Consider the following 19,937-nt stretch of genomic DNA (forward strand, 5'->3'; position numbering starts at 1 on the left):
TAAATGATTGATGATGTACCTGCTACATGAGGCACCCACTATATAGAAGTTTGTTTTTTCTTGGTTTTTTTTTTTTCCAACATAAGGTGAAGAATGTGAAATTGATGTAAATGACTGTGACAGCAACCCATGTCACCATGCTGGAACTTGCATAGATCAGCCTGGTGGTTACACCTGCCATTGTCCTCATGGATGGGTTGGTGCAAACTGCGAAATACGTAAGTTTTGTAGTTTTCTAAAGATTTCTAAGATTGATACCTTATAATAAAGAAGTTTATATTTGTCTCTAATGCCTATCTGCACAAACACTCTGAATCATCTGTAAATTATCAATGTTCTGTTAAATGCATTTTATTTTAGGCTGTAACATTTCAAAAATGGCTGTGAAAGTTAGAAAATTCTGTTTCTAGGCACACTACTTTGAGCTGTGTTGGACTAGATTGCCAGAGATGTTATCTCACAGCTGGATACTAAGCCGTTTGCCTTTTAATTGCACTTATGCTTTAGAACTTACTTTCATACTTACCTTGGGTAAAGTGTACTCCCACAGAGCTATAAGCATGGTCCTAACAGACTTGTACTGACTTCTGAGCACCTGCAGTTCTAGAGATGTTTCAGCAAAACAATTTTGAACTTGCTTACTTAAGGAAATAAGTTGTGTGTAATTGTGCTGATTTGTGTGTGCATGCATTTACCAGCTTTTTCGGGAATAACTTTTCCAACCATAGGCTGATTTCCGCCAAATTTGTTACAATGGCAAAGGTCTCCTAAACAAAATATTTCCTAAGCATTTAGTAAGGCTTGGAGAGGTTTCATTGGTGGGTCTAGTGAAGGAACAGCTTCAGTGTAATCTTGCTTCTTAGTATAGAGAAAAGCATCAGGGTAAGTGCACCCTCTTCCAACTGTGGAAGAGTTAAAACAGAAATTAGGCTTCATTCGTTCTGCTGCTCAGAGAGCTGCTTTGTATTTCCCTGATGTCTTGTTCTTGGACTACAGATGTTGTCTTTACTAGGGAGTTTAGCTGTGTATTTAACTGCTTGAATGCTCAGGTACTGTGGTCATAGATCCCTTCAAGTCATTATACAGATACACAAGTTTGTGTGAGGGTATTTACACCACTTAGCACAGCTAATGTTGCAGGGATAGGTAACAGATTAAAAAATAAACAGAAGGGACTCAGAAAGCTCCTAGTGTACATTCATGAGAAAATACCTACACAAAGGCTGGAATAAAAAATGTTTTCTCTCTCTCATTTACACAAGGAGCATATGATGCTTCCCTTTTTTACTCTCTTTTACTTAAACTTTACTTAAACATATCGACTACTTTTAAGTTGATTTCTATTCTTTACTTTAGTCCTTACTTTAACCCAGAAGACAACTCTGTTCACACTTGGACTGACACAAAAGTTTTATCTTGACAGGTTTATGACCTTCTCTCCCTGTAATTGTTGGTTGTAAATTCAGTTTCAGTGCTTTCTGTTGAAAGCCAAGACTGCAGAAGAGCATTGCTAGCGAGCCCAGAGATGGTGACAGCACGGCCTTTTTGTTGTGTCTGTGAATGGCACACACACTTCCCTGTGGGGTACAGAACCGTTGTGATGTTGGGAGCACGATGTTGTGTGCTATCTGTATGCCATATCACTCATGCTAAAAGATGCTCAGATGAGTTTTTACTGACAAGGCTGCTGTTAGTGATACCTGAAACATGCATATCCAAGCTGATCAGCAAGGCAGTGTAATTCTACCTGCCTTGGCTAATAAGTAGTGTGCTGACAGACAGGTGTGTTTAGTTTTTGGAGAAAGCAATAATCATCCTGGAAACATACTTCCTGGAGTACCTCAATGTAGTAACAATTACATTTCTCTTACGTTATGGAATGAATAGATGCCAAAGGGAAACAAATGGACTTGCGCGCTTTCTGAGCCCTGCAGATGTGCTATATGAAATCAGTGATGCTTGTTCTGGAGTCCTCCTTTGGCTGTCATGCTCTAGTGACTAAGGATTTGGCTGTTTGCACCACAGATATATAGTGAGGTGCATATAAACACATGGCAAAATGAGAGATGCAGAACAGAGAGTGGAAGGAGCCTTTTCTACTGGCCAGGTACTCAATTATTCCTGCTTCCCCCTGTGAGGGACGCATGCCCCTAAGCACTATGTATGACAGGTAGGTTCAAGCTTACATCTGTGGTTGGTCAATATGAACTCCCTTCTGACCTTGTTTGTAAGTGTATGAGAGAGAGAGTGGATAAAACTCTGCTTAAACTTTGTTCTCTTCAGCAAGGGCATTGTCTCAGTATGTTATTTCTCTACACGTAGCATCTGTTTATAGTTGAACTGCAGTAGCCTTGCCTGCTCCTCAAGAACTTGGATCTTCTGCTTGTATTATACACTTGCAAACTGTGTAAGTTAAAATTATTGGAAGAAGCAACAGTACTTTGTTGTTGCTGCTTTAAGCCTTTTACTGACTGATTTGTTCTTTTATCTTGTTACTGCTATGACAAGAGGCAGGGAGGTATCTGAGTGTTAAGTGGCATTGATAACACTGCAAGGCTGACTCTCAACCAGAAATATTAGACCTTTTCTTTCCATCTCAATATTTAGAGACTAAATGATATAGTATTGTTCATGGCAATTGTTCTCAATTGAAGAGGTTGAAATTACTGTGTTTTTTATCCAACAAATCAGGATAGCTAATAGAGTATTTATATGTAATAATAATAAAATAGGCTATATAAAAAAATGCAATCTAGAACATTCTGGTTTGGATTGGTCTTAAAGGAATGAAAACAGGGAAAAAAAAAATCTTTGCATAGTCACATAGATACATTTTGAAGAACAATTAAGTTTAAAATTTGAAGGTTACCAATAGTTTCTTCAATAAGCTTAACATCAGCAAATGTCTGATGTTCCCTTGCTATTGAAGTCACTTTGACAGAGCATCAAAGTAAAATGATGTGTTGTTATGGGACACCATGATACTTCACAATAGTCAGATATAAGTATGGACATGGAGCCTCTCTAACCAATGCAGTGGTTTATATGCAAAGCTGTGGAAGCTTTCCTAAAGCACTTGGATTTTAACCAGTATATAAAAGATTATGCAAATAGAGAGGGATTGAGTTTTGAAGAAATCACTTTGCAGAAGGGATTTAAAAGCATTTTGATCTGCAGATTTTTTTTCTACAGAACTATGTATCCATGGGAAGATCTTTGTGCTCACTGTCTTTCCCTGAGCTATGAGTTGACCAACTGATGTGAATCCAGTCCTAATCATATCTAGAAGGGCCATATCCCACTCTCTTATAAACAGATGCAGCACTTCTGATCTCACTGGAGTTGAGTCAATGGTGCAGTGGATTTCTCTTCAGCTCTGAGATTGAATCTATTACTAATCTGTGTCTGTTCATCTTTCTGTATCTCCATGTCATATTTATCATATTGTTTCAGCAATTTCTACATAATGGTTAATAATATATTGGAAATTAATTGTAAACACTGCATACTGACTTCCTTTGTATTGGATCATCCCTCTGAATGCTAGAAAAAGACCTGATGAAGCCAGGGTTCAGGCTTCTCAAGAGGGGTACAAGCTGGTGTTCAGGAGTCATTTGACTAAATAGATTGCATTTTGTCTTTTGTAATTTTCTGTTACTAGCCATGGAGGAGGCTGTTGGTACTTAGTCTTTTTTGTAGAACAACTCTCTGTTTACTGTTAGTAGTTCACCATTTTTTCACCAGCTGTTTTATCTGCTTGAAGTGACTACCCTAACAGGATTTCAGGCTTATCTTCTTGTCAAACTGTACTCTTTAATTTTCAGGTGCTGTATGTACAACAAACTAGACAAGATGTATGTTGCCTGGATGAACTATGATACTTATTATATCATCTTATGGTCCTTACCAGTGTTAGCAATTCCAATTAAACAGTATTAAATTGGTCTTAATTATAAAGAGGATATTTTTCCTTTCAAAATGAAATTTATTTGCCTAAAAACTTAATGGAGCATGTAAAAATGCTTACAAAGTGTCTCATACGAATTCCTTAATGCCTGCTGATTATTTGTTCCATTATATCTATGTATGTTTGCCACCTTTGTAATTATTGATGTGGTTACCAAGGTAAGCCAAACCATGTGGTTACTTGAAAACTAACACGAAGAATTTCTAGTACAGACTATGTGATGCACATTGAAATCTAATTCTTAATAATTTTATGAACATTACTATGACAACTGAGAATACTGTGATTTTGAGCTGTCATATGTTCTTTCTAATCTTTGAAGTATAAACTGTTAATCTTTATATTTTTATTTGGTGAGGAAGAAAGGAAGAAATTTCTCTCATCCTTATCATCCAGAGATGGAAGATACGGAATCTAAATCCGAACTGTCTTGCCATATATCTGCGCACATCAGATCTGAATTTGGCCTAGTCTGACAACCTGACAGAAACTACTGTGTGTGACAAATATGCTGCAGAACAGAAATAGAAACCCATCCCAAACTGCATGGAGCACAGCTGTATTCTCTCCCTCATATCCTGACTGGGCAAACTGCAGTAACAGCAATTTAGAAACATTAAATCACTGAATGATTCAGGCTGATCAAAACTTTACTGATCTCTGAAAAAGATAACACAAACAAGCAGTCAGTCCTGTAAACTTGGCTCACATTTGTGAACAAAAAGTCTAAGCAAGCCCAAGCACAGAAGTGCTCTGGGACAACCTTTACTATTGTAAACAAAGAGCAACCATTTCTTCAAACTCTGCCCAGGTGAATCCCACATGTTACAGCTTCAGGCTTTCTCCCTACCTTCCTCCAAAATGGATACCCCCCGCCCCCCCCCAATACATTTCCCTGTATTTCTACCGTAGATGGAGATCATATCCATCCATCATATCAGATGCCACTAAACTTATGATTTCAGCACAGGTGCTTAAATCAGTTATCTGCCATCATCAACATCCTCAAGAGGTGGCTTCTAAGAATACCTTAACATTCCCAAAGCATGTGATTGATAGCTCTGTTCCCAGACTGTCATTAAGTAAAGGGAGTTTTTAAACCAGTGCAAAGCAGAAGACCATTCAAAAAAGGAAGTCACCTGCTAGAAATAACTTTTGCAGAGTGTCAGATTTCTGTAGTCAGAATCACTCAAGTCTGTTCCTAGTTTGAAATAATTTATGAGACCATAGGCTTAAAAGACTGCCAAAAATGAACCTCGAGGGAAGTACAGGTTAATTAGAAATACTCTGACCCATGCTAGAGAAAAACAGATCTGAGGACATAGGCAATTGATAGACAGTCTGTTTGGCATTGATAGGCAATAGTTTGGGCATCAAGAATATTTATAAAGAAGGTCTGGAATACATAAACGCAAGAAGCCTCTTCCAGATTGGCTTTACTTTAAGGTCTGCTTTGAGACCTCTCAGGGAAATTATGCTTGAGAGAAGACTCTAGTGGGGTCAGTACTGTAGCACCTTATGAGATGCCCTTTTTGCCCTTGAAATGCTGTTTTTGAAGTCTCTGCAATCTGGTGGAGATAGGCATACAAAAGCCTGTGTTTCAGATTAAAACCCAAGCATGTTTAATACATTTTAAATCACACATTTTAGTGGAAGGGTTAGAACTATTAGAACAAACTGCACAGAGAATTGGTGGATTACTAGAAGCTTTTACATAAAACCTGCCTGCCTTTAGAAAGCCTATAGTGTATTATAACATAATGCAAGAATAAGTAGATGACTTTCTATGACTTGGGTTATACAGGAGATCAAACTAGATAAGTGTTCCTATATGACATTAAAAGTCTACAGAGAGGATGGATGAAGGATCAAGATAGTGCTATTCAAATTTGTTGCATGTTAGGCATGGTGACATAGCCATAACAGAGCCTGGGAAGGTTCAAATTACGTATCGCACTAGCTTCACACATCTCCACAGAAATATTGAAAGTGAATATCATAAAAGAATTCTATTCAGCAGGAAGGATATAAATTACTAAGTAATGATAACCTTTTATTTCTTATCGGCAGATCTGCAGTGGAAGTCTGGGCATATGGCAGAGAGTCTAACAAATATGCCTCGTCACTCCCTCTACATCATAATTGGGGCTCTCTGCGTAGCATTTGTCCTGATGCTGATCATTCTGATTGTGGGAATATGTCGCATCAGCCGCATCGAATATCAAGGCTCTTCCAGGCCAGCCTATGAAGAATTTTACAACTGTAGAAGCATTGACAGTGAATTCAGTAGTGCAATTGCTTCTATCCGACATGCCAGGTTTGTTCAGGGGATGGTAATTTAAAAGAAATCTGTTATGATATGTAATTTCAGTCCATGCGTAGTGCATCTAACTGCTGTTGGCAGAGAATGAGCTACTTTGCTTTGAATAGACAGGATCACTGGCATTGCTCATTGTTCTTTTTTGATCCCTTTTCTGTTCTCATCTGACATGTGATAATCCAGCACAATTCCTTGAAAACAGAGGGAGTTATTCTGAGTTTATTTGGTGTAACTGGTGAAGAGGGACAGATGCACAGCCTGTAAGATCTTCTGTTTAAGATGTAAATACTCTTTAACTGATACAAGCAATATGAAGATAGCAAAGGCGTGTTGATTTAAGTGACTAATTTACCAGGTTATTTAGTGATACTCTCTTCAAATCACTCATTTTTGTGCTCCTGTTTGCTTTGAAATTAGGATCTTTCTTACTTAGTTTCCTAGAGAGAGTAATTTTTTTACTTAATGGAGCACTTGCAAGCCAGGGTATTGCGTGTCAGAATAATACAAAAGTAGGACTGGAAGGGATTCAAGAGCTCAAGTGTAAGCCATTACACTGTTATAGCATCAATTATACCTAGCTCCCTGCCAACAATTGTGTTTAAAAACTTCCAAAGGAGTTGAATGGAGTTAGAAAGAGCTTTCCTAAAATCCAACCTTGATTTTCTTTGCTGTTTTCCTGGTTTCAGCTGGGATAGAGTTAACTGTCTTCCTAGTAGCTGGTATGGTGCTATGTTCTGGATTTAGTATGAGAAGAATGTTGATAACACTGATGTTTTCAGTTGTTGCTCAGTAGTGTTTAGACTAAAGTCAAGGATTTTTCAGCTTCTGATGCCCAGCCAGCGAGAAAGCTGGAGGGGCACAAGAACTTGGCACAAGACATGACACAGCCAGGGCAGCTGACCCAAACTGGCCAACGGTGTATTCCATACCATGGGACGTCGCATCTAATATAGGAATGGGAAAGTGGGGGCGGGGAATCGCCGCTTGGGGACTGCCTGGGTGTCGGTCGGCGGGTGGTGAGCAATTGCCCTGCGCATCATTTGTACATTCCAATCCTTTTATTATTGCTGGTGTCATTTTATTAGTGTTATCATTATCATTATTAGTTTCTTCCTTTCTGTTCTGTTAAATCGTTCTTATCTCAACCCACAGGTTTTGCTTCTTTTCCCAATTTTCTCCCCCATCCCACTGGGTGGGGGGGAGTGAGTGAGTGGCTGCATGGTGCTTAGTTGCTGGCTGGGGTTAAATCATGACAGCTATGAATTAGGCTACTTCTTTCTTACTGCTCTTCAGGTTGTCATGAAGAATAATTTATCCCTGTTCACCTTATAGTAATCATGTACATCAGGTGTCATGCCTGCCCCCCCCCCTTTTTTTTTTCTTAACTAATAAAACCAAACAAAGCAAAACAACCTTTTTCTTCCCTAGACTAGACTAACCCATTCTAGTATCTCCTTCTGAATCATGTCAGCTTCTTTGTTGTCTCCCTAGGACACACCCCAGATTGTCCTTCTCTTTTTTTGAGGGGTGGTCCCTAAAGCTGAAAATAGTTCTCTGGCTGAAGCTTTACCTGTACCAAATCGGCTGAATAATCACCTCCTGTATCTTATTTATGGCATTCCTGTTCATACATCTGAAAATGAAACCTGCTTGCCTTTTTTTTTTTTTATTTGCATTACACTAGCAACTGATGATTTAATTTTGTGACCTGTTAGACCTTTTCCTCACCCCCAGATCCTCTGTGCCATTTTGCTTCCTAGCCAGTATTGTTTCTTCTGTATTTGACATCTCTCTTAATAGGGTAGAACTTTCATTTTTATTGTTTCTTTTTCCTGTTTCTTCGATTTGTCAAGCTCACTTCAAATTCCAACAAGAGTGTTCATGTGTGTTACCATTAAAATGTTTTTAAAAGAATGGAGGGAGACACATTCCTGTGCATTGACATGGAGAAATGCAGGCATATTGGTTGGTGATTGCTGGTAATTCATTTTCCAAATACTCCAGTTCTGTTTCAGTACAAATTAAATAGGTTAATTTGTACCACCGCTGAAGCCATCAAAGTCATCTGAAATGGATGAGGAGTTCCTACAGACTCAGCTAATCATGTTGCAGCTTTGGGCAGTAGCTCTTTAAACTGTTCCAACTAGATTTACAATAAAACATTTGTTCGTTGTCAAAATATATTAGTCAGTAAATATTTTAAAAAGAAAGATGTGTATAGTTGATTTAACATAGCAATAAAATCAGTGTTCTTTTAAGTCTTCCCTTGAAGTCTCCTTTGCCACTTAGCCTTACGTCTCTTCCAGTAGGAGCTCAGCATCTCCGCACCATCCACACCCTCAGAACTGCTTTTTCCTTTAGTAGTGTATTGGGAGAGGAGGGAGTTGCTTTATGGCCCATAAAAAGCTTTATAGTTTTTTATTATTTGGCTTTCTGAATGTCTACTGTTACATACTACACATCTCCAAGGGTGGAGAGCAAGGTGCAAAATGCTACTGTTAATCTTTGAAATTAAACATCTCCCTCCTACTACTGCAGCAGTGATGAATGTGTCAATCCTGTTCAGTTACTACTTGCTGAAGTGGTACTTTGAACTTCCCCAAGGACTGGAACCGGTCTTCTGAGGAACAGTGTGAAACACCTGGGTTTTCTTACTTATTTCTTAAAGCAAATCTGGCAGCTTTCTATCTAAGGGTACCAAGGAAAAGTGTACCAGCAAGGCAGGATCTTTTTAATCTGAATTTTCCCTGCATTTTACAGTTTCACTGGCAGGTAATTGAAATGGTAAAAGATTTCCTGTATGAAATCTTTCAAATCTTGGAAGCTGGACTAGTTCAGGTCTTTATCGCTACTGTCTGGATTACTCTGAATGAATCTGTGTTTATTACTGATGGCAGAAGTTTAGAAGAACAAGTTTTCATGGGGGTTGAATAACCTCCGAAGAAGTTCTTAGACTAGGATATATTCATGATGATTTTTCAGATCCATATTATGCAGTTTAAAATTAACATTATTGGAACCTGTCAATAAGGGGTTTCCCTGTCTTTGGAAAGGTGTTTCTACTTAATACAAATGAAAATAAATGTTTTCATTCCAAATAATTCTGTGTGCCTCTCAGGGAATGGATGCCTTATAAAAATCCAGGATAGAGCTGCCAAGTCAGGTACTTCACAGACGTTTAGTGTGAAGATTATTGTGTTTATTTTGGTTTCAGGAAGATATAAAACACTGCTTTGGTAATTTCAATCCGGGAAAAGGAGCACAACTTTTATAGTTATTTTTGCATAAACTCCTAAATCTGCATATTAAAATTACCAAGATCTGAATTTTCAGAATTGCTGTATCTAAGGCATCTACTTTCAAATAATAGATTCTCAGCATTTTCTGAAAATCATTCCCTTTCCCAGTTAGATACCCAAGCTTATTAGTAATTTTGGAAAATGGAGGCCTAAGGAATAGTGAGTAGATTATTTTCTTTAAATGTAAGGTTTCTGTTAAAGTCAGTATGTGTCCAGGGAGTGTGGATGCCTGTTGCATATTCAGTAAATTATTTTAAAATTACTTGTTCATGTTCCTCAGCAGGTCTTTTTCTTGATAATTTTTTATAATTTGATCTTTACTAATCAAGGCACTTGCTGTAAGAGGAAGTGAATGTGCCCAAGGATCGTTACTAATAGAAGTCTACTTCTAGTGAATGTTCTTAGGATTAGCAGCTTGGAACAAGAAAGTTTTCTAACCAGCTCTTTAATATTCATGATGCAGACAGTAAATAAATACTCCTTTTATGTTAAAGCTTATACATTTTAAAGCCAGAAGAGAACACTGTAATGGAATAGCTGACAACTGCCTACTGCAGCCATAAGACTTCACTGAATTGGAACCAGGATCTGTTGTTAAACTGGATCATTCACTTTAGAGAAGCATCCGTGCTGAGTTCACAAAATATCTGGTTACAGAGACTGTACTACTGTAAACTTTTTGTGTGTCTAGATATCAATTAGCAGTGGACTTCATGCACTACTTACAGTGTAGTTTCTTTAATTTTTACTTTCACGTGCTGACTCTTGTTCTGTCTATGTGTGGGTTGAAGAGTCTGGTTCATCAGACTCTGATTAAGTCATCTTGTCACAGCAGGGTGAGCTTCTCTCCACTGCACATTCTCCACGTTCCTGTGTTCAAGTTGGTTGTGTTTAGACTGGAACGTCCTAAGCTTCCTGAATCTGATGAGCTTCAGCACATGCTTTTTTCTTACCATTTCCTGACATAGGTTTCAGTGATGAGGTTCAGTCAGCTACCTCTTTGTGAAAGTATGATCATATGTACAAGTACTCTGGTCTCCACAGTACATGCTAATTGCTTATATACATTCTCTGCCAGAGTCTCAACTTTGTGGGAACTCTAGGATTATACTTCAGTTATACTAAGGAGTGCAAAGTACCACTTGCACACACAGCCTTTTCTCTGAATAATGCAGAGGAAATTGATTTTCTCATTCTCCTCCTGTGGAGGGAAAAATAATCCCTTCCTCCTATGGGTATACTTAAAAAAAAATAATAATTTTTTTTTGGTCTCCCTTTTTTCCTTCTCTTGTTTAAACTTTATTTGTAGACTCCTTATACCAGTTGCTGTTTTTGAACAGAGTAGCAACACATGGTTTCTTTCTTCTGCTTCTGGGAAACTCTGAACTCCAGCCTATCCCACAGTAGTTGGAGGTTACCATTTCCTTGGGGTTCAGCCATCCAATGTTCTCAAAAGTCTTCTGCTTGAATGGAATTGTTGAGGTTGATGACTCTCTATGGTTAGCCATCTTTTGAAATGTCCTTCTAAGGAAGTGGAAGGGCATCCCCATTCCATATGTGAAGTAGAATTTGCAGTCCCTGTCACACACACACGTGTATATACACATGCACGCATGGAGCTGCCTGTGCCAAGAAGAATTTCTACACTGAATATATACTGTCCCCCAAATTGTGATGGAACCCTCGGTCTCTCTTTGTCAAGTTACGCAGGTTGTTCTTTTTCAATGTTTCATTGCAAAATATATTTTCTAATTCTCATGTCATTTACTTGACTTTGTGATGATCCCTATGCCACTGGTAAGTATCTCTGTGTATATCTCCAATATACACATCGGAACACTATCATCACTCATGAAGGGACATGTCAGTGCTAAATGTAGAGGCCACAGAACTTCTGATACGCTCTGTTTACCAATCTAAGCACATAATTGCTCATCAGACACGGTATGGCATTAAAGCCAATGTTAAACTGATTAACCATCATATCCCTCCAGTCTCTTTCCAGACTTTGTGCTTCCCAGGACTGAGATTTCCCCACACGGTGTATACTCTTTGTTAGATGAATATTCTTGTATTTGGTTGCACTGGAAGAAATCTTTATTCATTTGTTTGTATGTGTTGTATTGTTTGTAGGCTGCAAGCAGCCTATTAATTGAGCCAGTACACTCTGTAGCAGGGACCTGCATCTTTTCACTATTCATTACCCTTTGAATCATTGTCTCTTAAAGATTGTATTGATAATTGTTTTATGTTTTCTTTTATGTCATCAATTAAATGATAAAATAGCATCCTTGTGCAATCCTACCAGATACACGCCCATTGAACTAAGACTTCCCATTTAACAATCCTATTTTGAGACCTCTGAGGTTTGTGTTAACTCTGTTTACTGTTACGAGCAGGGACTGGCTTCTGAACTGCCTGATCAAAGCAGTGTGGTCTACCAGCTAGATGGCTCAGCCAGGCCACAAACAACTAGCACATGTGCTGTGGTCTTTTCTCAGCATTTTCTAATTAGGGGCACATGTCAACCCTGACCTACACAAGAGAACAGATTTTGTACTGCTTCACCATGTGCAACAAGCCATGTGTTCTCTACCTGTCAGAAAGGGCAAAATTTTACTTAAATCACTGGAGAATGTTCATCATCATTTGCATCTATGCAAAGCTCTATTTCCTTTAAACCCTTGAGAGTGATGGAGAAAAAGGGTCATTCAGAATTCATTGCTGCCTCTGATTTAGTAAGATGCCATAACTTGATTCCTTCATTCAATTCTTGGAATTTTATCTCATTTACAGAAAATCAGGTTTATTCATCATGACGCTGATGAGCGAACATGCCCTGTCTGTATTTATTAAAGTAAACTACAGAAGAAAGCAGACATTCATGGATAGAAATATATCTAGTGTGGCCTTATTGACAGCTGAAGTACTTTGAAAAATGAAATTTCCACCATATAGATGAAAATGTGTCCAGCCATTTTAGTTTTGTCAACAATTCTAGATCCTGAAAACAGCCAAGAATTAAATTGGAACAGTCAGGAAGTTGCATAAAAATCTTGGAAGAAAATCAAGTTAGTTTTGGTTTGGTCTAAATATTATCCTCAAAATCTGAATTTTCTGAACGTCCCCTTCCAGTGTGCACAACTTAAATTAATATAACTTAATTTTGTACATAAGAAGGGTATAGAAAGAATCCTTAGTGTGGATCACTACATAAATAAGTCTTTCTGTTTCTGTGTTAATACTTTCTCTGCATCAGGTCCATAAGGAAAGCAGACTTGACCCTTTTTTTTGGCCTCATTTTCCTGTGATCCTTTTTGTTATTTAAAGCTCCTGTAATTGTAGTCAGAACACTTTAATAAATTTTCCACTTTCAGGTTGCATTCTTAGCACTATTTTTGTATCGTAATAAATGATCAGAAGGGTGATAGACTGTCTGTGTGGTGCAAAGGCACCTAAAGGAGTTCTGGATGTGCGAGCACTGGGGCCACAATGATACAGACACAGCAGTTCTCTGCAGAGGCAGATACAGCCTGGTTCTTAGCAGTGATGGTTGCCCAGGAGGAACACGCTGCTGATGTGATTCTGTTGCTTGTGAACCTTTGCTGAATTAGTATGTTTATGTGGTGTTGCAATATCCTAACTACCATTAATTTTGCCAGTGTTGCAAATAGCGTGCAGCATGTTGATAATTTAAATGTGCTTCTCAAGTGGATGTCAGGTGAGCAAAGACTTCCAAGTTCATTTTTAAAATGCTTTGTCTATACCTTGTAACTCAATTCAGTGCACAACTTGCATTTCCAAATGCAGATGTCACATAATTGCCTATTATTTACTTTTTGTAAATGTATATGACCTGACCTTAATATTGGTTGTTAGAGCATGCTCTAAAATAAAATTCTGGCCTCGCTGAAACTGTATCAGTTTCACTCTCACCTTCCACAGTCTTCCCATATTCTGATACTGCTGAATTTTGCAGCAGAATTCCTGTAGCCTTTGATAGGGAATCTATTTCTTGTTTGCAAGAAGATTTTTTTTTTTTATACATATATTTCAAAAGCCACAGTTCAGATATCTACACTTCTGTACTTTTGGCACGTTGCAAGACAATTTAGAATTTATCTAGGCTCTCTGGGTTTTTTTCCTGACTGCATACCATAACTCAGTGGGATGTTGCCATTAATTCATTCATACTTCTGTTTGTCACCAAAAGCTTTCTTTTGTTTCCAGGTTTGGCAAGAAATCCCGACCTGCAATGTATGATGCAACCCCCATTGCTTATGAAGATTACAGCCCAGATGACAAACCTTTGGTTACACTGATTAAGACAAAAGATTTGTAATCTAGTGTTTCTTTTTTGGATTATTTTTCAAAAGGATGGGCTACTAACCTAATTTAAATATTTTTAAGAAGAAAGCATAAGTAATTTAAACCATTAGATGCTTCAGAATTTTCTGTAGAATATTTAAGAACCAATTTTCTGCAGCTTTTAGTTTGGAAAAATATTTTAAAACAGAATTTGTGAACTCCATGAATTACATTTTAATGTACCTTGAGCTCTATAAACTATAAGCTTATGATAGTGTGTGCTTTTTTCTTGGTAGACACTATTACTAAACCCAGATGAGTTTCTTGTGGTTGTTACAGAAAAGAAAACAATAATTAATGAGGAGTTCTTTATGACATGTCAGTGCCAGCTTTCTCAGTAGAGGTAGGAAAAATGTGAAGCATAATATGATATATAATACATCCATTAATTAAAAAAGTCTAAAATGTTTGTGTTGTGAAAAAGAAACTAGTAAAAATTATTATTCCTAATCTGAATTAATTAGCTATTGCCTTATTCCATGCATGGATAGATAACCTATTTCTCCATTATTTCCTGAAAGTTGCTGAAACATACTCTTGAGTTCATGTTTGACATTTTTGTAATAGTATTCAGGCTAGGCCTTGTATAATAATTAAAGTGCCTCTTGAGGCAAAGTAAGGGCATGATCCTTCAAACATTGAAATCAATGAGAGAACTTCCATTGACTTCAGTGGGCATGGGATTGGATCCTACAATTGGACTGAATCTATATTTTTCTTTAAAGGTTAAAGTTTTTTATATTGTGAGTAAACTAAGCATATGGTTTGAGTTGTTTGTTTACTAAAGGTTGTTGATGTACAGTATTGTTTCATGAAATATTGTGTATTTCTCATAGTGCTTCTTATTTAGGATCAGTATGGGGTTTTTGTGGCTGTATTTGATTGCTTATGGGCTTAAAATTCTTGCTTATTTCAGAAAATATTGAATAAATGTTATCAAGTGAAGATTGCAGCTGTTTCTTTGTTTTTCTTCATTGGAAAGTGCAGTGTTGTCTATAAATTTGAAGGGACATGAGCATATAATGTGCTATAAATAATGCCAAAAGAAGATATTCCAGCTGTTAATTTGAAAAGGAAAAAATGGGCTTTATTATCAAGATAATATCTCAAAAGTGAGACAAATACAGCACCAGAGTTAAGCTACAGTCCGGTAGTCCAGGCCATCCATATGCACCACAACCTTTTCCTGAGTGGATCTGATTGCAAATTTGGGCTCTAAGTTATAGCAAGAGTAAGGTTTTGTCACAGTACAACCTGTTTACGTGAGTAGGCTTGACCTGACCTTGTGTTTCAAAGAGGCCTGCTACTGGGGAAGCCAAGACTGCATGGTACAGAGGCAAATTGCTCTAGCTACCTATAGATCCTGCTGCATGGTGCTGCGCTACATCCAGTCAGTACTGTTATGTTACAGGCTGATAAGCACTGAAGGTCTAAGCTCTGGTTGACCTCCTCATGTTGGGAAATCTTGGAATGCATCCAAATCTTCATATTTCACATAAATAACATTTCCAGACAGAAAAAAGATGTCACCAGGAACTTTGATCGTCTCTGTGCAAGGACAACCGTTGTCTCAGGCAGTCCTTCCCTTTCCTTGCAACCGCTGACATCTCCACATCTCAGATCAGCCACTAAAGACAAATGTAATTAAGAATTGTAAAGATAAAAAAGCTGTCACTGGTTTTACACTCTGCCCACCTAAACAAGACAGTATCTGGTATGTTACTTTTAATTTTGAATTTCGTATATTATTACAGCTTCTGGTTACAGTCATAGCAATTTAATTATTTTCCACATCTTGCACAATTAGCGCTGACAAGAGGTAGACAAACTATTGCAAATCAAGCTGTTGGAGTTGCTAAAATGTAATTTTTATTGTGAAGTTGTGTTCTCGTTCACCACCAAAAAAAAAAAAAGTAAATGCAGCAGGTACGAGCCAAAGTTGAACTGTTGTAAAGGAAAGCAAATGAAAACATATTTTAATAGAACTGTTAACTGTTGAAGGGAAGCACTGCTCCCTTCTGTTTGAAATGGCTGGATGGTGAATATGCAGGTTAGTAACACATGCTGTGTTTGAATTATGGGAATGCCAGCTGCATCTCAGAAATCCAGAATACCTTTCTTGACATCCTGTATCCGCTACCATGGGCTTTCAATGATGTTGGCCTAAGACAATAATTACTAGTAAGAGACCTGAAGAAACTAGATTCAAGCCTCCCTTTCATTCTTCAGGCACAATTTTGCATGACAAAGCTTGTGCGTTTGCACCTGGTGGCTGTCAGAGTAGCTTTTTTCATTGGTACAGTTTTGTGCTGCTGCTTTATGCCAGGTATGGAAACTTTCATTTATGGTGACTTCTAGGAATGTTTTAAGAACCCCTTAGAAAGAAGGGTCAAGAACAAGCTATACCCTATGCCATTTTTTTGTAACTTGTGTGGAACAGGGGCAAATACATTGTTGTTATAATGGATTTGTTAATCAGATAGAAAGGAAATACTCATTCTTCAGAGGTTTTGGCCTTTTCAGTTGTAAAATATTGGTTTATCTTTGAAGAACTGCAAATCTATACAAAGTAGAGAAACAAGCAACTCTGTTGTTCTAGGGAACATACATATTCATAGTCCATATTTTACAAGAGAGACACTGCAATGAGCAGCGGCCCTTCTGCATACAAATCACACCTTAGTAGTGATTCTTGACCATCCTATATTTCTCTCAAGTGACTGACCTGAAAGATAAGTAATTTGTGAGGAGCTATTTTCCTGTCAGCTTGCAGCCTCTAGCTTCGGTAAATCATCCTGTGCGTCCTGTGAATTGTGCTTTGAAAATTACTTTTGCTCCTTCCAATTTATTTTATTGAACTCTGATGGCATGTTATGCATGCACTATGCCTGAATCCGTGCACTTCTGAGATATTTGTGAGGCAGTGCACTGCCTGCCAGATGGAGCAGCCCTCAGACCTGGAGGGAACAAACCCATCCTGAGTCTTTTATCCCAGCTCTGAAGCTGCTAGAACAAGTAGGTTACTGTCTTTATTATGCCAGATCATGTCTTTCTGAGGATATATGTGAATGCGGACAAAGGACACTGGTTATTCCATATCCTTTCCCAAACCAGAGGAGGTTTGTTCTGTGTAGGGAGCAAATACAGATGTATAGCAAATACCACCTTCTGTTAATATATTCCACGTGGGTTTTTTGCTGTAAATCATCCAGATGCAGAAAGGGGTGGTTGTATGTGCTCTTCCCCCTGGCAATGGGCTAACAGCCCGCAGCTCCTCCCGGAGATGGGGACAAGCCTCCGGGTTTGTCATTAACCTCCAGTACTTGTGCGGTCCCCAGGTTTGGCTCTTTTTTCTTCCTCTTCCCTCTGGAAATAGGAGAACATCCCTGAGTGGTTTTGCCCTGGCAGCATGGACATCTATTCTTGCATGCTTCTTGGGGTGGTGTGAAACTTGCAGTTACAGCTCAGAGTTGTGATAGATGTGTTGACAGTAAAATGTCATGATTTACATGGATTCTAGATGGAGTTAGTCCACAACGATGAAGACGGTGACCCTGTCCATGTGGTTGGGCTAACTGCAGTACAATATAAATACAAGGCCCAAGGGAACAGTTGAGCACAATGGCTAGAAAACACATGTTGACTAAACCCATGCAAATTATCCCCATTAAAACCTACAGGTGTAACCCAAACTTTAGCTGAGCAGCAAAATTAGACCATTGCCACAGCTTCAGCCTCTCTCTGTGTCTTGTCTCCAGGCGGTGCTTTGGGAATTTGCACGCCATCTGTGTGGGCCGCAGAGGGGACGTGTAGGAGCAGCCTCGGTCCCCCGCCAGGACGGGTTTTCAGCAGCAGACCTTGTACTTGGGAAGAAGCTGGCTCTCAAGCCTCCCTAACTCTAAGGCGCTTCCTCTTTTTCCAAATACGTGGCGGAAAACGATGTTGCTGAGGGGCGCAGGCAGCTGCTGAAGGAGGGCAGGGTTTCCCCGCCAGCGAGGAAGGCCGTGTCCCCCTCACAGGGGTCACCGCAGCCTGCCGCGCGGCCGGCGCGCTGCTCCTTGCGTGAGGGGCCCTGGCCTTTCTGCGGCCGGAGAAGGCTGCCGAGCGCAGAGCCGTCCCTCCGCTTCGGCGCTCCGTTCTAAGAACGCCCGAGGCGTCCCTGTGCCGGGCGTGCAGTGGCAGCCGGGGCCGGGCAGGCGGCAGCAGAGGCGCTGCCGTGAGCCCGCGCTGGCAGCAGGAGGCGGCACCGCCATTCCCCGCGTCGCGGCCGTCGGCCCCTCGGCCCTCGCCCTCCCGCTGCGCCGGCGGAGCGGGCAGAGGAGGAACGGGCTGGGGACGAGGTCCTGGCCCAGCTGGGCCCCGGGTAAGCGGCCGCCGCAAGCCTGCGGGAACTCTGTCTGTTCGCAGCTTGCCCTGTTTCTGTTAGCAGGTTAATGGAATGGCGGGCTCGGAGCGTCCTGGAGCCTGACGGCCAGGGACGTGGGGAGAGCGCGGGGGAGGCACAGAGGGTCTGCGGGTAGTTGGAAGGAGACCTGAGGCACCTCCTGCCATGGATCGCCCTGTGTGCTGTCAGTCCAGGCTGGGTGATGTCCTGCACCAAGACCACCCGTCCGATTTTGCTGCTACTTCTGTCCCTGCAAACGTAGCCAACTGCTACGCTGGTGTGAGGGAAATGAGAACTGAGAAGAGATTTAAGGTCAGTAAAGTGCATCTTCAAACGGCAAAAGTCTCTATGTGGTTAATCCCTGTGAAAACAATGGGAGTTTGAAGATGATATTGGTGACGTTTGGGGGGGAACTGGTTTGGTGTCTCTCTGCATCTAAAAATATAAAAAATCTGACCGAAGGTGTATAGCACTACAGTAAACATTGCTTGCTTCAGTGAAGTCTCATGCAGTGAAACTTCAATCGCAGCATTGATGTTTTCATCCTACCTCAGCTTCGTTTCTGGAAACGGCTTGGCTTTTCTCCAGCAGGGCTTTGCTGAGAAATGCCTGAGCAGATATGACATTCCTGAAGATGTATAGTTTCTCTTTTGATAGCAATAGACACCCGATGAGGAATAAATTCAACACCTCTGAATGTTACTCTTTGTGTGGATGGCTGAGAGGAATTAAACAGCCCCTCCTCACTTGTGTTGCCTGCAGGGAACTCCTTTGCTCCTTTGTGTAACTAAATCCTTCTGTGTCCAAAATTTCTCCAAGATTCCCTTCTCATTTTGCCCACAACCGCTCAGCTTTTGCATACCACACTGTCACACTGCATCAGACAGAGCTGTGTCCCCATCCTTACAGCTGAGCAAATCCAGTCCATCGTCCCTTTGGGTGCCTCCAGCCTGGTTTCTGTGCGAGCTCTTTGCTGCATGACCAGCTTTGGGAACCTCTTTTTTTTCCCCTACTGCCATGTTTCCAAGGTTCATGTGCTGCTCAGTACTGGCTGGGCTGAAATTGCTATTGGTATGTTACTCTGCTCTCATATTCCTGATCTTAGAGGGGGTGCAAAAGTATGGGCCTACCATGGGTATCTCCACGGGTACCTCCTCCATGGGTATCTCTGAGAGTCTATTACCCCTGTGAAATGCTCTGCACAAGAAGGTGAGCGGTGAGAGAAGGGCAAAGCACTTAGCCAGTGCCAAATGAGAGATACGGAGCCGATCTGCTTTATCTCCTTTTTGCAAGTTTGTCTTCCATTCCCTGAGACTTTGGCTGAGCATCCGCCAAAACACTGTAGTTTTGTGGGGTCAGGAGGGATGACATAAGGCAAATTTGACTCTGAGCCACCTTTAGGTACGTCTTAAATGTCTCATCAGGGAGATGGGACCAGCCTGAGTCTGACAGAGCAATCAGAATACTGTGCTACCTGAAATAGCTGGAGGTCGTTACAAAAATGGGCAGAGTGCAACGTGCTCTCAGCTCCCACCAGCTCCTTCTCAGTCTGACATGCTGGTCACTGGAGAGGCCTTGCTCAGAAGTCATCTTGGTACT

General features: G+C 40.1%; 2 protein-coding genes across 2 annotated transcripts in view; both read left to right on the forward strand.

The window, feature by feature from the left end:
- DNER (delta/notch like EGF repeat containing) overlaps window positions 1-14,890 on the forward strand; it is a 135,090-nt gene extending 120,200 nt beyond the window's left edge. Inside the window, exons 11-13 of the mRNA XM_075033252.1 lie at window positions 87-218; window positions 6,038-6,284; window positions 13,817-14,890. Coding sequence (XP_074889353.1) covers window positions 87-218; window positions 6,038-6,284; window positions 13,817-13,928 — 491 coding nt within the window. The 3' untranslated portion in view covers window positions 13,929-14,890. The remainder of the gene's footprint in view (window positions 1-86; window positions 219-6,037; window positions 6,285-13,816) is intronic.
- A 3,358-nt stretch (window positions 14,891-18,248) lies between these two features.
- The window catches only part of PID1 (phosphotyrosine interaction domain containing 1), a 105,510-nt gene continuing 103,821 nt past the window's right edge, over window positions 18,249-19,937 (forward strand). Inside the window, exon 1 of the mRNA XM_075031803.1 lies at window positions 18,249-18,650. Within this exon, the coding sequence (XP_074887904.1) occupies window positions 18,504-18,650 (147 nt within the window). The 5' untranslated portion in view covers window positions 18,249-18,503. The remainder of the gene's footprint in view (window positions 18,651-19,937) is intronic.

The sequence above is a fragment of the Buteo buteo genome, chromosome 7, assembly GCF_964188355.1.
Source record: "Buteo buteo chromosome 7, bButBut1.hap1.1, whole genome shotgun sequence".
NCBI classification, from domain to species: domain Eukaryota; kingdom Metazoa; phylum Chordata; class Aves; order Accipitriformes; family Accipitridae; genus Buteo; species Buteo buteo.